This window comes from Monodelphis domestica, chromosome 5 (genome assembly GCF_027887165.1).
Source record: "Monodelphis domestica isolate mMonDom1 chromosome 5, mMonDom1.pri, whole genome shotgun sequence".
In the NCBI taxonomy this organism is placed as follows: Eukaryota; Metazoa; Chordata; class Mammalia; order Didelphimorphia; family Didelphidae; genus Monodelphis; species Monodelphis domestica.
The window spans coordinates 238,867,001-238,889,092 of NC_077231.1; the positions used below are offsets into that span (position 1 = coordinate 238,867,001).

At 34.0% G+C, this 22,092-nt stretch overlaps 1 protein-coding gene across 8 annotated transcripts in view; it reads left to right on the forward strand.

Moving 5' to 3' along the window:
* Positions 1 to 22,092, forward strand: part of DYNC2I1 (dynein 2 intermediate chain 1) — a 122,962-nt gene that overhangs the window by 88,202 nt on the left and 12,668 nt on the right. For all 8 annotated transcript variants that reach the window (XM_056799983.1, XM_056799984.1, XM_056799982.1 and 5 more), the window contains 6 exons: positions 9,649 to 9,762; positions 9,855 to 9,916; positions 11,359 to 11,410; positions 15,198 to 15,258; positions 19,450 to 19,549; positions 20,634 to 20,765. In XM_056799983.1, the coding sequence (XP_056655961.1) occupies positions 9,649 to 9,762; positions 9,855 to 9,916; positions 11,359 to 11,410; positions 15,198 to 15,258; positions 19,450 to 19,549; positions 20,634 to 20,765 (521 nt within the window). The remainder of the gene's footprint in view (positions 1 to 9,648; positions 9,763 to 9,854; positions 9,917 to 11,358; positions 11,411 to 15,197; positions 15,259 to 19,449; positions 19,550 to 20,633; positions 20,766 to 22,092) is intronic.

Here is a 22,092-nt window from a genome sequence, read left to right on the forward strand (position 1 = left end):
AATATTCATAGCTGCACTCTTTGTGGTGGCCAAAAATTGGAAAATGAGGGGATGCCCTTCAATTGGGGAATGGCTGAGTAAATTGTGGGATCTGTTGGTTATGGAATACTATTGTGCTCAAAGGAATAATAAACTGGAGGAATTCCATGTGAACTGGAATGACTTCCCAGAATTGATGCAGAATGAGAGGAGCAGAACCAGAAGAGTATTCTAAAAAGAGACTGATACACTGTGGAAAAATAGAATGTAATGAACTTCTCCATTAGTGGCATTACAATGATTCTGAATGACTTGGGGGGATTTATGAGAAAAAACACTATCCACATTCAGAGGAAAAACTGGAAGTAGAAACACAGAAGAAAAACAACTACTTGATTACCTAGATCAAGGGGGATATGATTGGGGATGTAGACTCTAATTGAACATACTAGTGCAAACATTAACAACATGGAAATAGGTTCTGCTCAAGGACACATGTAAAACCCAATGGAATTGTGTGTCGACTATTGGAAGGGGTGGGGGTGGTGAAGGAAAGAATATGATTCTTGTAACCAAGGAATAATTTTCTAAATTGACTAATTAAATAAAAATTTCAAAACATTAAAAAAAAGATTTCAAAACAAAATGAAACAAAATTAAGTCTAGCTGAAGAATTGTTGTAATCATTAATTAAAATATGCCTTTGGGTTTATCATTTTTCTCTTCCTCCTAGTGAAGAAAAGAATTAATAAATGACCATTTAGTATATTTTTTTTGGTCTAACACAGTCCACAGATCAGAGGCAGAATTGTTAGTTTGGATTTTATGCAAAAATAGATCATTTCACACCCCTTTCCCAGAAGAGCAAACTGAGGGTTTTGTGTCTGAGGTTTTAGCTTCACTGGGAAGAAATTGGGCCTCAAACTATTGTTAAGTGACCTCTACTCACTCTTATGAAATTTCTATTTCATCTTCTTTATTCCAAGGGAAAATTTTGTTTCTCTTGGTCTTTACACAGTGGAATTATTTTCTAGATGTGAATAATGTGTTTCACTCTTTTCTGCTCATTAAATGATAACTACTTAATTGTCATAAATGATTCTTACTTCCATTGCTTTCATTTTTGGGGAAAATTATGCATCTTTAAATTTTTTGTCAGTTTTTCCTTCCTGAGATTTAGTGGTTATTTTTCTCTCTCTTTCTAATGGAGCTTGAAATTAAAATGTCTCTGTTTACTTGCTACTTATCAACATCATTAATAATTCAGTCTAATCGACTGAGACTTAATGTTGTGGTAATACTATTTATTTGCAACTGCGGTTGTAGCCAAGTCAATTCAGGGAGTTGTTATAAAAATTATAAAATGGGTCTTGGTTATGTATAAATATGGTTATTTGTAAAAAATATTACTATTTAAGACTATGTAATCACTTAAAGTAGAAAATAATTCTTTACTTCACTGTGATATAATGATTTATGGAATTTTTCTTCCTTTTTTGGGTAAACACTATAAATTAATGCTATATATTCAGATGCCAAATAAATCTGATGGTTATATAATTGCAGCTGGCTGTATCGCTACACACTGAATTTATCCTACAGAACTATGCTATAGATGAGATTAAGCTCTAAAGAAGTATTTCCAGTACTTCTAATTAATTAGGCCAATGAATTAATCCATTTTATTTTTTTTAAACATTATTTTATTTTGTCATTTCCAAACATGATTCATTGGAAACAAAGATCATTTTCTTTTCCTCCCTTCCACCCACCACCTCTCCCATAGGTGATGCGCGATTCCACTGGGTATCACATGTATCCTTGATTCGAACCCATTTTCATGTTGTTGCTATTTGCATTGGAGTGTTCATTTAGAGTCTCTCCTCAGTCATATCCCCTCCACCCCTGTAGTCAAGCAGTTGCTTTTCATCAGTGTTTTTACTCCCACAGTTTATCCTCTGCTTGTGGATACTGTTTTTTAGATCCCTGCAGATTATTCAGGGACATTGCATTGACACTAATGGAGAAGTCCATTTCTTTCAATTGTACCACAGTGTATCAGTCTTTGTGTACAATGTTTTCCTGGTTCTGCTCCTCTTGCTCTGCATCACTTCCTGGAGGTTGTTCCAGTCTCCATGGAATTCCTCCACTTTATTATTCCTTTTAGCACAATAGTATTCCATCACCAACAGATACCACAATTTGTTCAGCCATTCCCCAATTGAAGGGCATCCCCTCATTTTCCAATTTTTGGCCACCACAAACTGCACAGCTATGAATATTCTTGTACAAGTCTTTTTAGTTATTATATCTTTGGGGTACAAACCCAGCAGTGCTATGGCTGGATCAAAGGGCAGACAGTCTATTAGCGCCCTTTGGGCATAGTTCCAAAGTGCCCTCCAGAATGGTTGGATCAATTCACAACTCCACCAGCAATGCATTAATGTCCCAACTTTGCCACATCCCCTCCAGCATTCATTACTTTCCATAGCTGTCATGTTAGCCAATCTGCTAGGTGTGAGGTGATACCTCAGAGTTGTTTTGATTTGCATCTCTCTGATTATAAGAGATATAGAGCACTTTCATGTGCTTATTAATAGTTTTGATTTCTTTGGCTGAAAACTGCCTTTTAATATCCCTTACCCATTTATCAATTGGAGAATGGCTTGATTTTTTGTACAATTGATTTAGCTCTTTGTAAATTTGAGTAATTAAACCTTTGTCAGAGGTTTTTATGAAGATTGTTTCCCAATTTGTTGCTTCCCTTCTGATTTTAGTTACATTGGTTTTGTTTGTATAAAAACTTTTTAATTTGATGTAGTCAAAATTATTTATTTTTACATTTTGTGACTCTTTCTAAGTCTTGCTTGGTTTTAAAATCTTTCCCTTCCCAAAGGTCTGACATGTATCCTATTCTGTGTTCACCTAATTTACTTATAGTTTCCTTCTTTATGTTCAAGTCATTCACCCATTCTGAGTTTATCTTGGTGTAGGGTGTGAGGTGTTGATCCAAACCTAATCTTTCCCACACTGTCCTCCAATTTTCCCAGCAGTTTTTATGAAATAGTGGATTTTTGTCCCAAAAGCTGGGGTCTTTGGGTTTGTCATAAACTGTCTTGCTGAGATCATTTACGCCAAGTCTATTCCACTGATCCTCCTTTCTGTCTCTTAGCCAGTACCAATTGATAACCACTGCTTTATAGTATAGTTTTGAGATCTGGGACTGCAAGTCCTCCTTCCTTTGCATTTTTTTTCATGATTTCCCTGGATATCCTTGATCTTTTGTTCTTCCAAATGAACTTAGTTATGGTTTATTCTAATTCAGTAAAGAAGTTTTTTGGTAGTTCAATGGGTATGGCACTAAATAAGTAAATTAATTTGGGTAGGATTGTCATTTTTATTATGTTACCTCGTATCACCCATGAGCAATCAATGTTCTTCCAATTGTTTAGATCTAGTTTTAACTGTGTGGAAAGTGTTTTATAGTTGTGTTCATATAGTTCCTGTGTTTGTCTCGGGAGATAGATTCCTAAGTATGTTATATTGTCTAGGGTGATTTTAAATGGGATTTCTCTTTCTATTTCTTGCTGCTGAAATGGGTTAGAGATATATAGAAATGCTGATGACTTATGTGGGTTTATTTTGTATCCTGCAACTTTGCTAAAGTTGTTGATTATTTTGAGTAACTTTTTGTTTGATTTTCTAGGATTCCTTAAGTAAATCATCATATCATCCGCAAAGAGTGATAGCTTGGTCTCCTCATTGCCAATTTTAATACCTTCAATTTCTTTTTCTTCTCTAATTGCTACTGCTAGTGTTTCTAGTACAATGTTAAATAATAGAGGTGATAATGGGCATCCTTGTTTTACTCCGGATCTTATTGGGGAAGGCTTCTAGTTTATCCCCTTTGCAGATGATGTTTGCTGATGGTTTTAGATATATACAGTTTATTATTTTTAGGAAAGGCCCTTCTATTCCTATACTTTCTAGTGCTTTCAATAGGAATGGGTGTTGTATTTTATCAAAGGCTTTTTCTGCATCTATTGAGATAATCATGATTTTTGTCAGTTTACTTATTAATATGGTCAATTATGTGGATGGTTTTCCTAATATTGAACCATCCTTGCATTCCTGGTATGAATCCTGCCTGGTCATAGTGGATGACCCTTGTGATGACTTGCTGGAGTCTTTTTGCTAGTATCATATTTAAGATTTTTGCATCTATATTCATTAGGGAGATTGGTCTATAGCTTTCTTTCTCTGTTTTTGACCTGCCTGGCTTTGGGATCAGTACCATGTTTGTGTCGTAAAATGAATTTGGTAGAACTCCTTCTTGGGTTATTCTGTCAAATAGTTTGTTTAATATTAGGATTAGCTGTTCTTTGAATGTTTGATAGAATTCATTTGTGAGTCCATCTGGACCTGGGGATTTTTTCTTAGGGAGTACTTTGATGGCTTGTTCAATATCTTTTTCTGATATGGGGCTGTTTAGGTAATTTATTTCTTCCTCTTTTAGTCTAGGTAATTTGTATTTTTGTAAGTATTCATCCATATCATCTAGATTGCCATAGTTGTTGCCATATAATTGGGCATAGTAGTTTTTAATGATTGCCTTAATTTCCTCTTCATTAGAGGTGAGGTCTCCCTTTTCATCTTGGATACTGTCAATTTGGTTTATTTCTTTCCTTTTTTTAATTAGACTGACTAGTACTTTGTCTATTTTATTTGTTTTTTCAAAGTACCAGCTTCTAGTCTTATTTATTAAATCAATAGTTCTTTGACTTTCTGTTTTATTAATTTCTCCTCTGAGTTTTAGGATCTCTAATTTAGTCTTCATCTGAGGATTTTTAATTTGTTTGCTTTCTAATTTTTTAATTTGCATACCCAATTCATTGACCTCTTCCCTTCTTACTTTGTTAATATATGAACTCAAGGATATAAATTTCCCCCTGAGTACTGCTTTGCCTGCATCCTATAGGTTTTGAAAGGATGTCTCATCATTGTCATTTTCTTCAATGAAGTTATTAATTGTTTCTATGATTTGTTCTTTAACTAACTGTTTTTGGAGAATCGTATTGTTTAATTTCCAATTAATTTTTGATTTACCTCTCCATGTTCCCTTACTAATTATTATTTTCATTGCATTGTTATATGAGAAAGTTGCATTTATTATTTCTGCTCTTTTGCACTTGTTTTCAATGTTTTTATGCCCTAATACATGGTCAGTTTTTGTGAATGTACCATGCGCTGCAGAAAAGAAGTTTTATTCCTTTTTGTCCCTATTTATTTTTCTCCACATTTCTACTAACTCAAATTTATTTTTACTTTGGCTTTGTCGGATATCATGATTGCTACTCCTGCCTTCTTTTTGTCAGTTGATGCCCAATAGATTTGGTTCAACCCTCTTACTTTCACCCTATGTGTATCTACTTTCCTCATGTGTGTTTCTTGTAGACAGCATATGGTAGGGTTTTGGATTCTAATCCACTCTGGTATTCGCTTGTGTTTTATGGGTGAGTTCATTCCATTCACATTCAGAGTTATGATTACTAGCTGTGTATTTCCCAGCATTTAGATTTCTGCTCCCGTTCCTGCCTTTTCTTCTTTCACTATTTCCTTCTACACCAATGTTTGCTTTTAAACAGTTTTGTTTAAAAGCTTGTTCCCTTGTTCCCCCTTGTTCCCACCCTTATTTTACTTCCCTTTCTACCCCCTTCCTTTTTATCCCCCCCCTTATTTTCCCTGTAGTCTTTCTAAAATTAACCCCCCTCCCTCCCTTGTACTGCTTCCCTCACCACTCATGTGTATGTATTTATGCATTCATATATCTATATACCTATTTATGTCTTGTCCTTTCATCCTATACAGTTTGTCACTTACCTCTAAGTGTACTTCTTTTTGCTGCCTAGGTAATAACAACAGTTTTTAATAGTTACCAGTGACCTCTTTTCTTATAGGGATACATATCATTTTAACTTATTGAATCTCTTAAAAATTTTTTTTGTTTTGTTTTTCTTTTTTTCCTCTTTTATAATTACCTTTTGATGATTCTCTTGAGTTCTGTGCTTGATCATCAAATTATCTGTTCAGGTCTGGTCTTTTCTTTTCGAATTCTTGAAATTCTTCTATTTTGTTTAATGACCATACTTTCCCCTGTAAGAATATAGTCAGTTTTGCTGGGTAGTTGAATCTTGGTTGTAGACCTAGTTCCCTTGCTTTCTGGAATATCATATTCCATGCCTTTCTTTTTTCAGTGTGGATGAAGCCAGATCCTGGGTTATCCTCACTGTGGTTCCGTGGTATCTGAATGACTTCTTCTTGGCAGCTTGTAATATCTTTTCTTTGGTCTGATAGTTCTTGAATTTGGCTATAACATTCCTGGGTGTTGTCAGTTGGGGATTAAGTACAGGAGGTGATCTGTGGATTCTTTCAATCTCCACTTTTCCCTCTTGTTCTAGGATATCGGGGCAGTTTTCTTTAATAATTTTCTGTAATATAATGTCCGGGCTTTTTCTTTTGTCATGGTCTTCTGGTAGACTAATGATTCCTAAAATGTCTCTCCTTGAACGATTTTCTAAATCCTCTGTTTTGTGAATGAGATGCTTCATATTTTCCTCAATTTTTTTATTCTTTTGGTTTTGTTTTATAGTGTCCTGCTGCCTTGTGAGGTCACTTGATTCTAGTTGTATTCTGGTTCTTAAAGACTGGATTTCATCCTTGACTTTTTGTTCATCCTTTTCCTTTTGGTCTGATTTTCTTTGGAGGTCATCTTTCATCCTCTTTTCCTCGTCTTTCATTTCCTTTTCCTCATCTTTCATCTTCTTCACTTCATCTTTCATCTGCTTTGCCTCATCTTTCATCTCCTTTGCCTCATTTTTCAGCTGGTTGATTTTGGCTTTCAAGACACTATTTTCTTGTTAGTTCAAGTTCCTCTGTTTCTAGATGACTTATGTTAGTTTTTAAGTTCTTTTCCCAATTGTCTTCAGCCTCTCTTAATTGTGTTTTTAATTGCATTTTGAGTTCTTCTAAAGTCTGTATCCAATTCACTGGGATTTCTGATTTTTCGTTTGCTGATCCCTTCCCCTCTGTTTTTTTCACTCTTTGCTCATTACCTGTGCAGAAGCTGTCTATTGTAATTTCTTTCTTCTTTTTCTGCTATTTGCCCGAGTTTACCCCTTTTTTGCTCCCTGTATTTGTCTGTGCTTTAGCTCCTCTCATTTTTTTTTTGTTTTTGGGCTGTCAGTCTCCCTTCTTGGAGCTTTGTCAGATCTCTTGGTACAATCTCTAGGGGAGGAATGTTAGCTTCCCTGTCCTCTGGAAACTTTTGATTGGATTCAGTTCAACTGGGTTGGGCTATATGTACTCTGAGGCCGAAGACTCCTGGAAGGCTGGGATGCCTAGGCTCTCTCTAGTTCTCTCCAGCTGCTTCTCCACTGTCTGCAAGGTTCCCCAGTGCCTTTGCCCGCCCTGAGGTTCCTGTCCTTGCCGGAGGCCCTGTACTCTGGTAGGTGGAGGGGTTCTGGCCTCCCTGTGCTCTGAGGAGTCTTGACCAGATTAGGTTCAACTGGATTGGTCTGGATGTGCCCCGAGGCAAAAACCTCACAGTGATACTGGAGCCATATGTAAAGACCCAGCCACTGCCCAGGCTCTCCCTGGCTTCCTCCCCACTGTCCGTACTGGAAGCTCCGAGCCCAGCACCCAGCTGCTCACAAGGTAGACCCTCCAAACCAGCACCTTTGACTGCCCAGAGGTTCCTGCTGTTGCTGGGGGCTCAGCCCTCTGGGTTGGGGGAGGGGTCCTGGGACTTTCCCTCTGCCTTCCCCTTAGATCTGAGTGTTCTCAGATTCCAGTTTTTGGTGGGCATACCTTTTGATTTGAGTCCAGAAGGAGGGTTCCCGCCTCTGTCCTGTTGTTAAGTTTGAATTTTAGTCCCCTAGGAGAATTCAGTTTGTGATCGGTAAAGAAGGGTTTTCAGAGGTCTGAACTTTTCCTGCCTCTAAGCCACCATCTTGACTCTGCCCCCATAGCGGACAATCTTGAAAAGGCATTGAGATAGCAGGTGGAATGTCATGAAGTATAAGGAATACCCAGTAGCCAAATTTACCTGGATTCTAAAGAGTTCAATGGGAATAATGTATACTTAGACAGGAAAGGGAATCTGGATCCACTTGTGAAAGACTTTAAATTCCAAACATAGGAGTTTGTATTTTTATTCTAGAGGCAACAGATAGCCCCTGGAGTCTTTAAAACAGCGTGATGGCATTCAGAATCGTCCTTTAGGAAAATAATTTTGGCAGTTATGTGGAGAATAAATTGTAGTAGGGAGAGACTTGGTCTGGGTAATCTCTATTGCAGTAGTTCAGGCAAGAGAACTTGAGGTATGTGATGAAAAATGATCTCCACCTCCAGAAGGAGAACTGATGAACTCTGAGTGCAAACTGAAAATAATTTTCTCACTTTATTTTTTTTTTTGTGATATGGCTAATATGGAAATGTGTTTTGCATGATTTCACACATATAACTGATATTTTTTTTGCCTTCTCAGTGGGTGGAAGGGGATAGAAGGCAAGGAAAGAGTTTAGAACTCACTTTAAAAAGAAGAGAATATTAAAAATAAATATATTTCTCATATATATATATGTATTTCTCTTAAAGAGTCCTTACGCTAGTGGAGGAAAATATGGAAGTTAAGAACAGGTGTGGATTTTGAGGGCATGATAATGAGTTCTGTTTTAAATGTGTTAGATTTGAGGTACCCATGGAACTTCTACTTGAAAGTCTCTACAATTACTATTGGTGATATAAATGTGGAGTTAAGGAGAGAGACTAGGATTAGATAAATAAAGCTGGGAGTCATCTGCTTCAAGAAGACCTGTAGAGGCTGATGATATCCATGAGATTGGAGAGAGAACCCAGGAGAGAACACTGTGGTATGCTCATATTTATGAGTAGAATATAGATGATAACACAGCAAAAGAGCCTGAGAGCAAACAACCAGAGAAGTCAAAAGAGAATCAAGGAGCAGTATCATGAAAACTCAGAGAAGTGAGAGTTTCCCAAAGGAAAGGGTAGTTCATATTATAAAACACTACTGGAAGGACAAAAAGGCTAAGAACAGAAAAAAGGCTACTGAATTTGGAAGTTAAGGAGAAGAGTCAGAGTATGAGAAGACTGCGAGAAGAAAAGTTTTGGAAAAGTTATCATGGATAGTACAAGGGAGTGGTTAGAAAAGAAGAGAAAGATTTGCATCATGAATTTGAAGTCCAAGTTGAGATTCGATAACATATTTGCAATGGTTCCAGTAAACATGATTGTAGGACTCATATCAGGCTAGTTCAGCAGCATATGAATAGCAGTAGATGAAGTGAGTTATGGGGATAATCCACAGTTGGGGATATTACATGACTGTTGATATAACAAGGATTTGAGGGATACTAGAGAAGCAGATAGTTTAAAATTGTTTTGCTCAATAAGTATAAATATCAAGAAAGGAAAAGGAGAAAAGTAAAACCAGGGCATCAGATGTTACCATTTTAAGGTTTTTATCATATAAATTTTGACCTTATTTACAGATGTTAGGAATAAATTACTTTCTATTTCTACGATATAATATGAGTACAAGTATGAAGGTTCAAAAAAAGTGTAATTTTTTTGTTTTTAAAACAATAGATGGTGTTCTTACTGTAGTAAACCATAGAAGTCCTGTCCAGTCAATTGAACCTGTTTCAACATCTGTCTACAAAAAACAGAACTTTGTGCTTTCACCTTTTTCTAATCAAGAAGGTATGTAATTTACAATTCCCAATTAAGCATATTAAATTCATTTTTCTTCATAAATTATTGATAATTCTTATTTCTTTTTTGGTTTTAACTAGAAATAGCTGGTTTATCATTCCACATTGCTTCATTGGATGAAAATGGAACTCTTAATATATGGGTGAGTAAACTATCTGAAAAAATTAATCTCTTATCAATTTATAAAATAAAAAAATCAATAAAAATAAAGAATTTTATACCATTGAAATGAGTAATTCCCTACTCTATATTTTAAAACCCACCTCTTTTAAACATTTTTATTTATTTATTTATTTTACCAATTACATATAACAACAAATTTCCACACAAGTTTTCTCAAGTTCTATGATTGAACTTATCTCCCTCCCTCTCTTCCCTTCCACCTTCCAGTGCTGGCCTTTTAATACCTACATCTTGAAAACATAATAACTCTATTGGTTCTTTTAGGTCTTTTCTTTTACATAGGACATTTTATGCAACATTCTCTAGGCATTTCCTTTTCAAATACTATTTACTCCTCCTTCTCTTTCTTCTCTTCTTCCTCCTTTTCCTTCTACTGCTATTACTACTACTATTGACCACCACATTAAAGTATTGATACCTGGAATTGTAAGAAGCAAAATAGATTATCAAAGGTCATGTGAATCAGTGATGTTAAAGCTAAATTTAAAACTCTTGGTTCTTAGTTTCCATAGAGTTTATTATTATTTACTTGAAATAGAGAGCATAGAGATAGAGATTTAAGCCTTTTCTAATCTCATTCTAATCTAGCCACATGGCACTCCACCTCATGGCTCTCAGCCAGCATCCTGCAAGGCCATTGTCCAAGAGAATAGAAAGGGAGTACTTCCTGGAACCCCCTCTTTTATCTTCTCCTTTACCCTCAGACCTGGACCATTACCTTTGGTTCAGGGGTGTGTCCCTAGGTCACTGTCCCCTATGATCTGTGTTTGGAGTGTTCTCATGTGATGTCCAGTCATGTGACATAAATCTATCAGTCTGGGGACATAGGTAGGACGACCTCAGTATGTGGTCCTGGGGGAGGGAGGGTTCCCTTCAGTCAGTGACACTAATACAGTTTCTTTCTCTGAACTCTGAAGTTTTGAAATTGGTGATAATGAATATAATGAGATTAATAACAGAAACAAGAAAATATGGCAGAGGAATGAGGAGGAAATCATGAATTTTGTTTTAGGTGTTTAGTTATTGTGTCAGGTGTCTCTGGCATTTCCAATTAGAAATATGCATTCTAAAGTTGGAAGTTCTCTGGAATCAGGGATTAGGGAATCATCTGAGTAGAAGTGATATTTGAAGCCATGAAATGAATGAACCTACTGAGAGAAAGACAGTAGAGAATGAAGGGAACAATAAGGCAGAAAGTGTAATACTAGCACTTATGTAACACCTTTATATTTGCAAAGCACTTTATGTATGTTAACTCAAGAATGTTCTACTGAGTTTAGTAATTTTTTTTTCCTACAGTGTTTATGTCATTGTCAAATGTCAGCCAAATCAAATTGGCATGGTCAAGTTTTATTTAGATTATTTTGTAATTGTTATTGATTGTTAACTTTCTTGTTTTAGGTTGTGGTTGAACTACCAAAATCGGATTTTGCCGGTTCCCAAAGTGATCTAGGTAATTATGAAATATAAAAGGAACAATTATGTTGGTTAATGCTTAAAATTATCCTACAAGAGAAATGACAAATTTTTGAGTTTTTAGTTTCCTTAAATAATATATTTTAGGGGAACATGCCATTGTAATACATTTGAGCTAGCTAATTAGAAAGTTTAAAAGTATTTTACCAAGTTGAATTACTATAAGCATATTAATTGAGTAATACTTTTGTTAAGCTCATGAGACCAAAGAATGAGGCACCTGGGTTGCACAGTAATAGACTGCTAGACTTGGAGCCAGGAAGAACTGAGTTCAAAATCTAACATCATCATTTAGTATTTTTCAGTTTCTTCATAAAAATAGGGTTAATAATAATGCTCATCTATCATAAATGATAGTTATTATTATGAATATGTATTTTAGTTGACAGAGCAATAACAGATCTTATTAATCCCTATAATTGTAAAAACATTATTTAGGAGTATTTTCCAAGGTAAGGGAAATCTATACTTTCCAGCACTTTCTTTTAGAAAAAGAAATGACATTTCCCCCTTAGTTGAGGAGAGAATAAGAAAGGGTATTATCTAGAATCTTGTGCTTTTAATCAAAAAGTACTTTATTTTTATTTACATTTTATTTTAGAACAAATTTTGATTATGTTTACTATTTTCAATTTCCCTAGTCAAAAAGTCAAGGTTATTAAATGTTAGATCAAATATAAGAGTTTTTGCAAAGTAAAATTCTGAACAACAGTAGCTTTTTCTCTCCTTCCCTGCAATTTCCAGCATGGTGAAAATGCCATTTATTCAGGCATCTCATTAAGCTAGAGTAGTTTAAGCTAGAGTTCTACCAAAAAAAAAGATGGATTAAATCTGGACTATTCTAAACAAAGTAAAATTGAACTTATTTAAAGTCTTAACTCTAAAGCAAGAAAGTAACAGTAAACTAAGGCATACTAAGGCTAAAAGTTATTATGTTGGCTAGAATTGATTTTGATCAGTATTATCTGGCTTCCATTTCTTTGCCTGTTCTTTACTTAATGAATTGAAGTTCCAACATGAACCAGAAATATTGGAGAATTCAATTATATTTTCAGCAAAGAATAATACCTATAATTCATATTTTCTTAAATCTTATACTTTCCTAATTTAATCTTATTTACTACATGTAAGCATCTAATTATCAATAAATGGTAGTTTAATAGTAGTGACTTAGGTCTGCCAGACACTGAAAAAAGTACTATCTAGAAAGTACTGATAAAGATCACAGTGTCTTGGTCTGGAAACTAAAGACATCAGGGAAATAGATGGTATTTTTTTTATCATTACTAACCTCTGAAATCAAGAAGTTTAGAAGCAAGTGGTATCAGTAGTGCAGAAATATAGAACAAGATGATAGAGAAAGCTAGTAATAGCAATAAGCATTTTTTTTGGTGGTTGTTGGCCATATTGAGTAAAGGAAGAGAACCAAAGGAGGTATTGGGCCAGTGCTTAGGGGAGACAGAGCAAGAATCATTGGTGATGGGGAGAAGATAGACTTCCTCATCTTATTTTGCTTCTGTTTTCTCTGTCACAGAGGATGGTCTTTTTACTGGAAAGGACAGAACAAATATAGTGATAGTTGATCCCCAAGATAGGTAAGGAGATAGTAGAAGGAATTGCTTAGTTATCTTGGATGATCATAGTTAAATCACCAGACTCAGATGAACTTCATCCTAGGTTGCTGAAAATATTAATTGATGTGATTGACATACTCCCATCAGAATCTTTGAAAGGTAATGGAGAATGTGAGAGGTTCTACAGGATTAGAGAAGAACAAATCCTGTTTTTAAGATCAGGAAGAGAATAAAGTCTATACCCTATAAGTTGATTACTGGAAAAAGTCTAGAATATGTTATTAAAAGAATGGTTAATGAACACTTCAAAAAGGAAGTGGTTATCATAGAAGATGAATATGGCTTCATAAAGTGGAGGTCATGCTACTCTGATAATTTTTTTTACAAAGTTACTAAACTTGTAAATCAGGAGAATGCTCTATTCTTATGGAAATGATAGAGAATTGTGAGCTAGACAGTATGTTTAATTAGATAGATTCACAACTGATGGAATGGCCAGACCCAAAGAATAGCCACAAAATGAACTGATTAAGCTTCTCCAGTGGATTGTTCCAGCATTCTATGCTTGATTGTATGCAGTTTAACATTTTTATCAGAGATGTAGCTATGGTAGGAAACTTGGAGCTTATAATAGGAGCAATATAAGCTTTATATAAGCCAGGTTGGTTTCCTTTTATTAGGGCAAGTTGCCCTTCCTTGATATTTTGTCAGTTCATACTGCTAGTATGGTTTCCTTTATCAGACCACATCTAGAATGTTGTATTCAGTTATGGGTGCCACATTTCCCACATTTTATGATGTAAATAGTTAAGACAAAGGAAAACTAAGGGAGAGAAACAAGAATGATGAAGGATCTCACTTTCATGCTATAGAAGGATCAACCAGAAGAACTGGGGATGTCTGGTTGGAAGAAGACTTGGTTTGGGTAGGAGGACTCTAATAGTTACCTTCAAGGATTTGATAATCTGTCATCATGCAAAGATGAATTAGAGCTGTTCTGTTTGGTCTCAGAGTACAGAATCAGACGTAATAGATATGAAAGTGGCGAAGGCACAAATTTGGACTTTACATGAGGAAACATTTCATGACAGTTATAGCTCTCCAAAAGTAGAATGGACTGGCCTCAGGGGATAAAAGGTTCTCCCTCATTGGAGGTCTTGGAGCACAGGCTAGATGACCAATCATTTGGGGTATATTGTAGCCAAAACAATTTTTTCAATTGTAGGCTGAACCTTCTTTTATCATTTAAATTTTATTTTTAATAATGAATTTAATAATGACACGTTTCCCTAATTTCTGAAAATAGCTCTATATTCAATAAAGTATACTTCAGGAATGTTTCATCACTAATTTAATTTAATGAAATATAACAAGATTCAGAGAAACTTTAACTTTATTAAAGCATAAAGAATTTTCACTCTTGGTGAATTCTTCAGGTTAGAGCAGAGATGTGGCATGAAAAAGCACAGCTTTTAGATGCTCTAGGAACTGATAGACTATCTGAAGTATGATTGATTCTCATTTGTGATGAGGATAGTATTCTATAAAGGCATGTTCTACCTCTCCCTAAATGAAGAATAGTGAATACTCTTTATAGGGAAAAATCATCATTGTAGACTATTTCTTCACATAATGTTGATAAAAGAAAATTTCTAATAGAGGTAAAAACAGTGTACTTTCAACAAAGGGGGAAATTCCTTGGTTAATATTTCCAAGTTAATATCCCATTTTCTTCCATGATCATTTATTAAGAATCTTTGTACAAAGTGTTAGGGAAAAAATAAAGAGACTGCAAACAGATCTGGTCTCCTTCATTGCCCCAGAAAATGTTTTCCTAAAGAGTATTATTTAGAAAATCAAAATTTAGATATCACATCACACATCTTTTTATATTGCATATCAGCAAAATATAGTATGCAATATATATGTACATATGTGGATAGATTTGTAATATGCAATTTCAGCAAGGAATACTTGAATAAAGTACACATTAATTCTACATGTTTAGTAGTTATCACTTTAATAATTGTCATTTAGCCTCCTTGTAAGTATGGCTCTACTAGCATTTTAATTATATTGATTCCATCATTTCCTAACATAAGACATTTAAGTATTAACAAGTGAGTTTATTTTTATTTCAAGTTCTTTAGTTACTACCAGTACAAATAGGATAACTTGTCTTTGTTTTAGGTTTAATACCAGGAGGAAAGATAAAGTTGGTACACAGCTCTACAATTCAGTTGAATAACAGGTAAGCCATCTGTATCACATTTAATGTGATAAAAATAATATTTTTATTAGGCTTATTGCCCTCACTTAAAAGTAAGATACAAATGAGATATTGCATTTAAGAGTGAGTACATGATGAATGTTGACAACTGTTATACTCCTTATTCTATGAAATTGTTCATGGGTAGGAAGCATACATGCATAAGGAAATGATTCTCTTCCCCCCCACCCCGACCCCGACCCCCAACCAAGATCAAAGATCTTTAATGTTGTGTGTGTGTCATGAATCACTTTGGTAGTTTGGTGAAGCCTTTGAAACCCTCATCAGAATAAATTTTGTAGGGTCGCAAAGAAGACCAATTATATTGAAAGAAAGTTATTAAAAAAAGTTCACAGACTCCAAGTTAAAAAGCCCTGCCTTAAGATGGAGATGCTTTAATTTTTGTAGATCATTGCTATTTGATTTGCATTTCATATCTGTTTAAATATACTATATCAGTACCTCAAAGATCTGTGATTTTTATTAGTATAGGAACTCCTTCCCCCAATAAAGATTTCAACTTCTCTATAATCTAGTAGAGGAGTTTTAGAAAATTGCCTGAGGCTTATAGAGAAGGATTTGAATCTAAGTATTCTGAAACTGATATCCAGCACAGCTCTGTATTATACAGCCTCTATTTAAATAATATGATTTTAAGTTAAATCTTGCTTAAATATTTCCGTTTCTGGAAGTAGAATGTAATATTTACATAAAACTTTGATTAGTCTGGGAACTAATCCAGAAAGATTCCTCCTCCATGTATAAATTCTTTTTTGCTATACTCAGTTAACTGAAAATTTCATAACTTCAAATTTTTGCTTGTGACATCTTTTTCTTGATATATTTCCTACTAGTATAATTTAGCAGTGTGAAAAGAATTAATTTTGATGATATGTTTATTGTACTGATATATTTTTCCCCATAAATTAGCTTTATGATGATCAAAATCCCATAGTTTTGCAGACACTATTATTTTTGGTGATAAGGAACATGTTTGTTGCACCGCTTTTTTTACTGGAAAATCTTCTAATATCTCACTTAAATATAATTTTTGCTTTTGCTTTTAGATATTTAGATGTTTATATATAAGGTATTGCTCAATATCTATCTCTTTGCCCTGTGATGTTTTTGAAAAACAGGAATGGGTATTCCATTTTGTCATAAGCCTTTCTTGCACCTATTGAAATAATTATATGATTTTTGCTCACTTTATTACAATATGTTATGGTAAGTTATGCTTTTAGTTTTCCTAATATGAACCAGCCTCGTTTTTTGTTATAAATCCAGCCTGGTCATAGTTTAATCTTTGTAATATATTATTGTAGTCTCCTTTATGATATTTTATTAAAATTTTTAAATCTATATTCATCAGAGAAATTGATCTTTATTTTGACCCTGGTTTAGGTAGCAAAACCATATTATGTCATATAAAGAATTTCATAAGATCTCTTATTTGCCTATTTTTTCAAACAGTTTATATCTATAGTATTAGAATTAATTGTTTTTTAAATTTTTTGGTAGAATGCACTTATAAATTCTCTGGTCATTGTATTTTTGTCTTGTTTTGTTTTTAACTTTGGAAACTCATTTGTAACTTGTTAAATTTCTTTTATTTTAAGATATGGTTAGTTAACTATTTTATTTTATGCTTTGTTAATATGGACAATTTATATTTTTGTAAGAGTTCATCTATTTTATTTATATGGTTAGTTTTGTTGGCTTATATTTGAGAAAATAGTCTGTAAGAATTACTTTTATTCTTTTTTTGGTTATAAATTTACCTTTTTCATTTTTTTGAGACTGAGAATTTGGTTTTCTTCTCTTTTTTAAAAATAAAATTAGCTAATGGCAGATATATTTTGTTGTTTTTTTCTTCAAATAACCATCTAGTTTATTTATTTGTTTTTTTACTTTAAATTTTCTGGGTCTCTTTTGCATTTGGATTTGAATTTTAGTGTTTAACTAGAGAGGTTTTAATTTGTTGATTTTCTAGTTCTTTTAGTTGCATGTCCAATTTATTGATCTACTCTCTTTTATTGATGAAAAAGTTTTTATACACACATATACAATATATAATCTTTCATATATATGTATGTGTTTCATATGTACACACACACACACACACATATATATATATACAGATACATGCCCTACCCCCAAGTGCTACTTTGACTGCCTCCAAAAATTTATATGTTGTTCCATTGTTATTGTCTCTAATGAAATTATTGATGTTCCTATGATTTTTTTTGACCCACTCATTCTTTGGGATTAAATAATTTTATAAATCCAACCATTTTGGAGAGCAATTTGGACCTCTAACTCAATGGCCCATAAAACTGCATACCTTTTGACTTAGCAATTCCACTACTAAGTGTGTATCCCAAAGAAATTTTTTTTTTAAAAGGAAAAAGCTCTATTTGTAAAAAAATTTTTTTTATTGTAGCTCTTTTTGTGGTGCCAAAGAATTGGATATTGAGGGGATCCCAATAAATTGGAGAATGGCTAAAAAAGTTGTAGTCTGTTATTGTGATGGAATAGTATTATTCCAAAAAGTAATAATTAATAGTATGGATTCAGAAAAACTTGGAAAGTCTTACATGAACTCACTCATGCAAAGTGAAGTGAGCAAAACCAGGAGAGCATGGTACATAGTAACAGCAATATTGTAAGATAAACTGTAAGTGACCGGTATTCTTAGGAATACAAAGATCCAAGACAATTCTGAAGGACATGTTGAAAATTTTTATTTTGTTTCCAGAGAAAAATTTGATGGCGTGTGAATGAAGATTGAAATATACTTTTTTTTAACTTTACTTTTCTTGGGATTTTTTTTGTCTTTCTTATTGTTTTCTGTTGCAACATGACTCATGGAAATATATTTTTCATGACTCCCCATGTGTGACCTATACCAAATACTTTTCAAGGAGAGGGGAGAAGAGGGAGGAAAAATGTTTTTGTTTCTACATCTAATTGGAAAAAAGTAAAAATTTTAAAAGCTAATAAAAATATGAGAAGGTTTGAAACAGCTGCCAAGGGGAGTAGGATAGTGAATTGATTAGGGGTGAGTAGAATGATTACCTCCAGGCATTGAAAGTCCAATTGAGATTAGAGTACATAAATTTGTAGTAGATCAAGCACTAGGTACCAGGCAACCACTTGCCCCCAGTCTACACACAATAGTAAATTTTAGAGGGAGGGTTTGAACCCCCAACTCTTTTATCTCTAAAACAAGTGTTGATCTAGTCCAACCTCTTTGACTTTACAAGTAAGGAAACTAAGGCTTAGTGATATGAAGGGACTGAGATCATTCTTCTAGTTAGTGATAAGGTAGGAACTTTGACTCTAAGCTCTTTGGGCTTTGAAAATTAGAGCTCCTAATATTCATTCATTCATCAACCGTTCATTTAGTACCCATGATGCACTAGGCAGTGCACTAGATGCCAGGAATATAAAGACAAAAAAGATATAGCTCTAAAACATTGGGCTATTTTGCTTTACTATGTCTAAGTTTTTTAAAAGAAAAAAATAGGGGCTGTATTTGGATTTTTAAGTTGTCACCAAAGAATAAGTCTTTGAAGTTATTATTGCTCTTTGAATCACCTAAGTTTCGGTGCTTCCTACAGAGAAATGTTCAACTAATTTTTTCTGCTGCAGAATGCTGTCCATATTTCATGCTATATTTTAGCCTTTTCAGTTTTTATCCTTAAGGAGAAGAACATAGTTAAAAGCTAGTCCAGTCTTCCTTTCAAACTCCTCAGATTCTTGTAATATATTAAACAAGGAAGCCACATACAGGGTTTAGAGCTGTCTAAGCTGGTACGGTCAGGGTTGATACTTTTATTTATCATTTATTCTCAGAACATTCATGTTGAAGGCAGATGAAAATTTTACATTTTATATGTAGAAAAATTGTGGTAGTAGCAAGTTAATATGTAAATGTCAACTATTATATAATTATACTTGGATCTAAACTTTTTAACTCTTCCCCCCACTGTTATAGCAACTAGGTCGATTTCCATGAAGAAAAATAAGCAGATTTTTCCTCTCTGTAATCTAACTCTGAAATAAATGCCTATGCCAAATATTTAATGCAATGTTAATGCTATTTATATCTCCTTGAGGTTTTTAAAAGACAAAATCTATTCACATTTCTTTTCTATTGTATTTTCTTAGCTTTTCTTCTAAAAGTAACACAAATTTGGGGACTATGCAGACTCTGACTGTGAAGTTTTTGCCTTCAGATCCTAATCGTTTTGTTATTGGTACGGATATGGTAAGTAATATATAAGATTTCCTTTTATAACTGATCCATTTTATTTCCCAGAATTTTCCCAAAGTATCTTTAAAAATCATTTCATATTTTCAGTGTGATTTAGTAAATTATTTTTCCTCATTAAATTAACACGTTCACTATTTCCAGAATAGACTAGAGCTGGATATATGGATCATAGATGATCTTTGTGGGCTGATGAAGTCAACAAGTGAGAGATTTCAGAAAGAAAAGAGGAGGCCATAAACATTACCCTATTTTATGTCCTCATCACCTCTTGCCAGCACTTTAAAAACAAAATAAAAAACTCTTATCTTCCATCTTAGAATTAATGCTGTATGTTGGTACCAAGACAGAAGAGCAGTAAGGTCTAGGCAATGTGGGGTAAGAGACTTGCCCAGGGTCATACAACTAAGAAGCAATAGCCTTCTAATTAATTTCCCCGATTCAGGTCTTTACCTGTTCTAATCTATCATCCCCAGCTTCCAGAGCAATTTTCCAAGTGCAGATCTGACTAATTTACCCCATAAACTCCAGTGACTCTCCTTTACCACTAGGATCAAATCAGAACTCCTTTCTCTGGCATGTAAAGGTAATTGAACCTTGGCCTAATCCTACAATTCCAGCCTCATTATATATTACTGCCTTCTAGCCTGGCTATTTCTTATTTGTGACATTATCACATTGACCACATCGATCACATTATATTCACTCCCACTTCGTACCCACTTTGCAGAATCCTGCTGTATTTCAAGACTCACTTTAAATTCTGTTTTCTCCAGGAAGCTTTTCCTGTTCTCCCTTCAGCTCTTAGTGCCTCCCCCTCCACCAAGATTATTGTATCTGTATTATGTGAGTCTTACATATGTTCATATATATTGTTTCCCCTCATATAATGTAAATCCCTTCAGACTGGGAATTACTTAACTTTAAAAAAAATTGACAGCATTTAGTACGGTGGCCGATGTATAATAGGTACTAACATGTTTTTGATTAAATTAGAATATCGTTACCTAATCATGTTTGTCTACTTTAGTGATCTATCATCTGTCTACCTTAGTTATCATCAGTTTCTTCATATCAATAGGGTGTCATAAGTCATGGTGCAAGACATGATTCTAAAGTTTCCCCAAAACTGTTCAAACCCCAGCAACGTGAAGAAAGACCAGTGAAAGTTACCGTGATTGATTTTTCACCATTTGGAGATCCAATGTTTTTGGTATGAAAGTTTCTTTTTTAATGTACTATTCCTACTGGATTTTATATTCCATTTGGGGAACATGACACTTGCAAATATTTTGCTTATTCTTTAAACAAATAGGAGGTTAATAATTAGGATTTCTAGGAAAACTGTGAGATTAAAAAATTATTAACTTCTAAGTTTAAAAGCTGAAGATCTTTTATCAGTGCTTCATTGTGGGAGGCGGGAAGTTACCAAGGGTCTGGAAAATGAGCAGTGTGATCTTAAGTCATGGCACCAACCAAAGGGTGCCCTCATTGTTAGAAGGCTAGCTACAGATTATTCTTCTTGGTCCATAAAGTTCATTCTCCAAGGGATGGAGTGATAGAGTTTTGCCCTGGGCAGATGAAATCACAAATTCTTATAGTTTCGAAGTACAACATATAATTAAATGTACGAAGTTTTTTCCTGTGAAATTTCCCTTTGATTATCTCTTACAAAACAGTAAAATTGCCTCTTAAAAAAAACCAAACCCTCACATTTCATTTTAGAATCAGTACTGTATATTGGTTCTGAGGCAGAAGAGTGGTAAACTACCCCCATGAAATTACCTTTTGATTATCCCCTTTTCCTTTAGCTTTTTACTACTTGTAGTGTCTTAAATTTTTAGTTTAAAATAGCTTATTGAATTGAAATGAATAGCAATTTATGCTATTTTCTTGCACTTTTCTTGCACTTCCTTGCTTCTCAATTATAATCCTTTCCCCAATGTTGCTATCCAATTACAAGAAGCATGTACTAAAGAATATACAGTTTGAATGACCAGGTTCTTTCTTAATCCTAACATGAATTTATAATCACTCCAAACAGTGCATTGTTCTATTAGTAATCTTTTTTTTTTTGTCTTTGGAGTTGAAACAAATAAGTTCCTCATTAAATAAGGCCTTCTTTGTTCAGTGCCCCTTCCTCAAAACAGCAAATGATATTTTAGAGAATTAAGGATTATGCGTTCAAGTTGTTTCTCTTGGACCTCTTTTTTATATTTTCCATTTTGTAGATGAGGTGTTTTATATTTTTCTCAATTTTTTCATTCTTGTGATTTTGTTTTATAGCTTCCAGCTGCCTTGTGAAGTCATTTGCTTCTAGTTGTTGGATTCTAGTTTTTAAAGACTGAATTTCATTCCTGGCTTTTTGGTGGTCCTTCCCCTTCTGATCTTTCATCTCCTTTGCCTTATTTTCAAGCTGGTTAGTTTTGGCTTTCAAGACACTCTTTTCTGTTTCCAGATGACTTATTTTACTTTTTAAGTTCCTTTCCCAGTTGTCTTTAGCCTCTCTTAATTATTTTTTGAATTGTATTTGGAGTTCT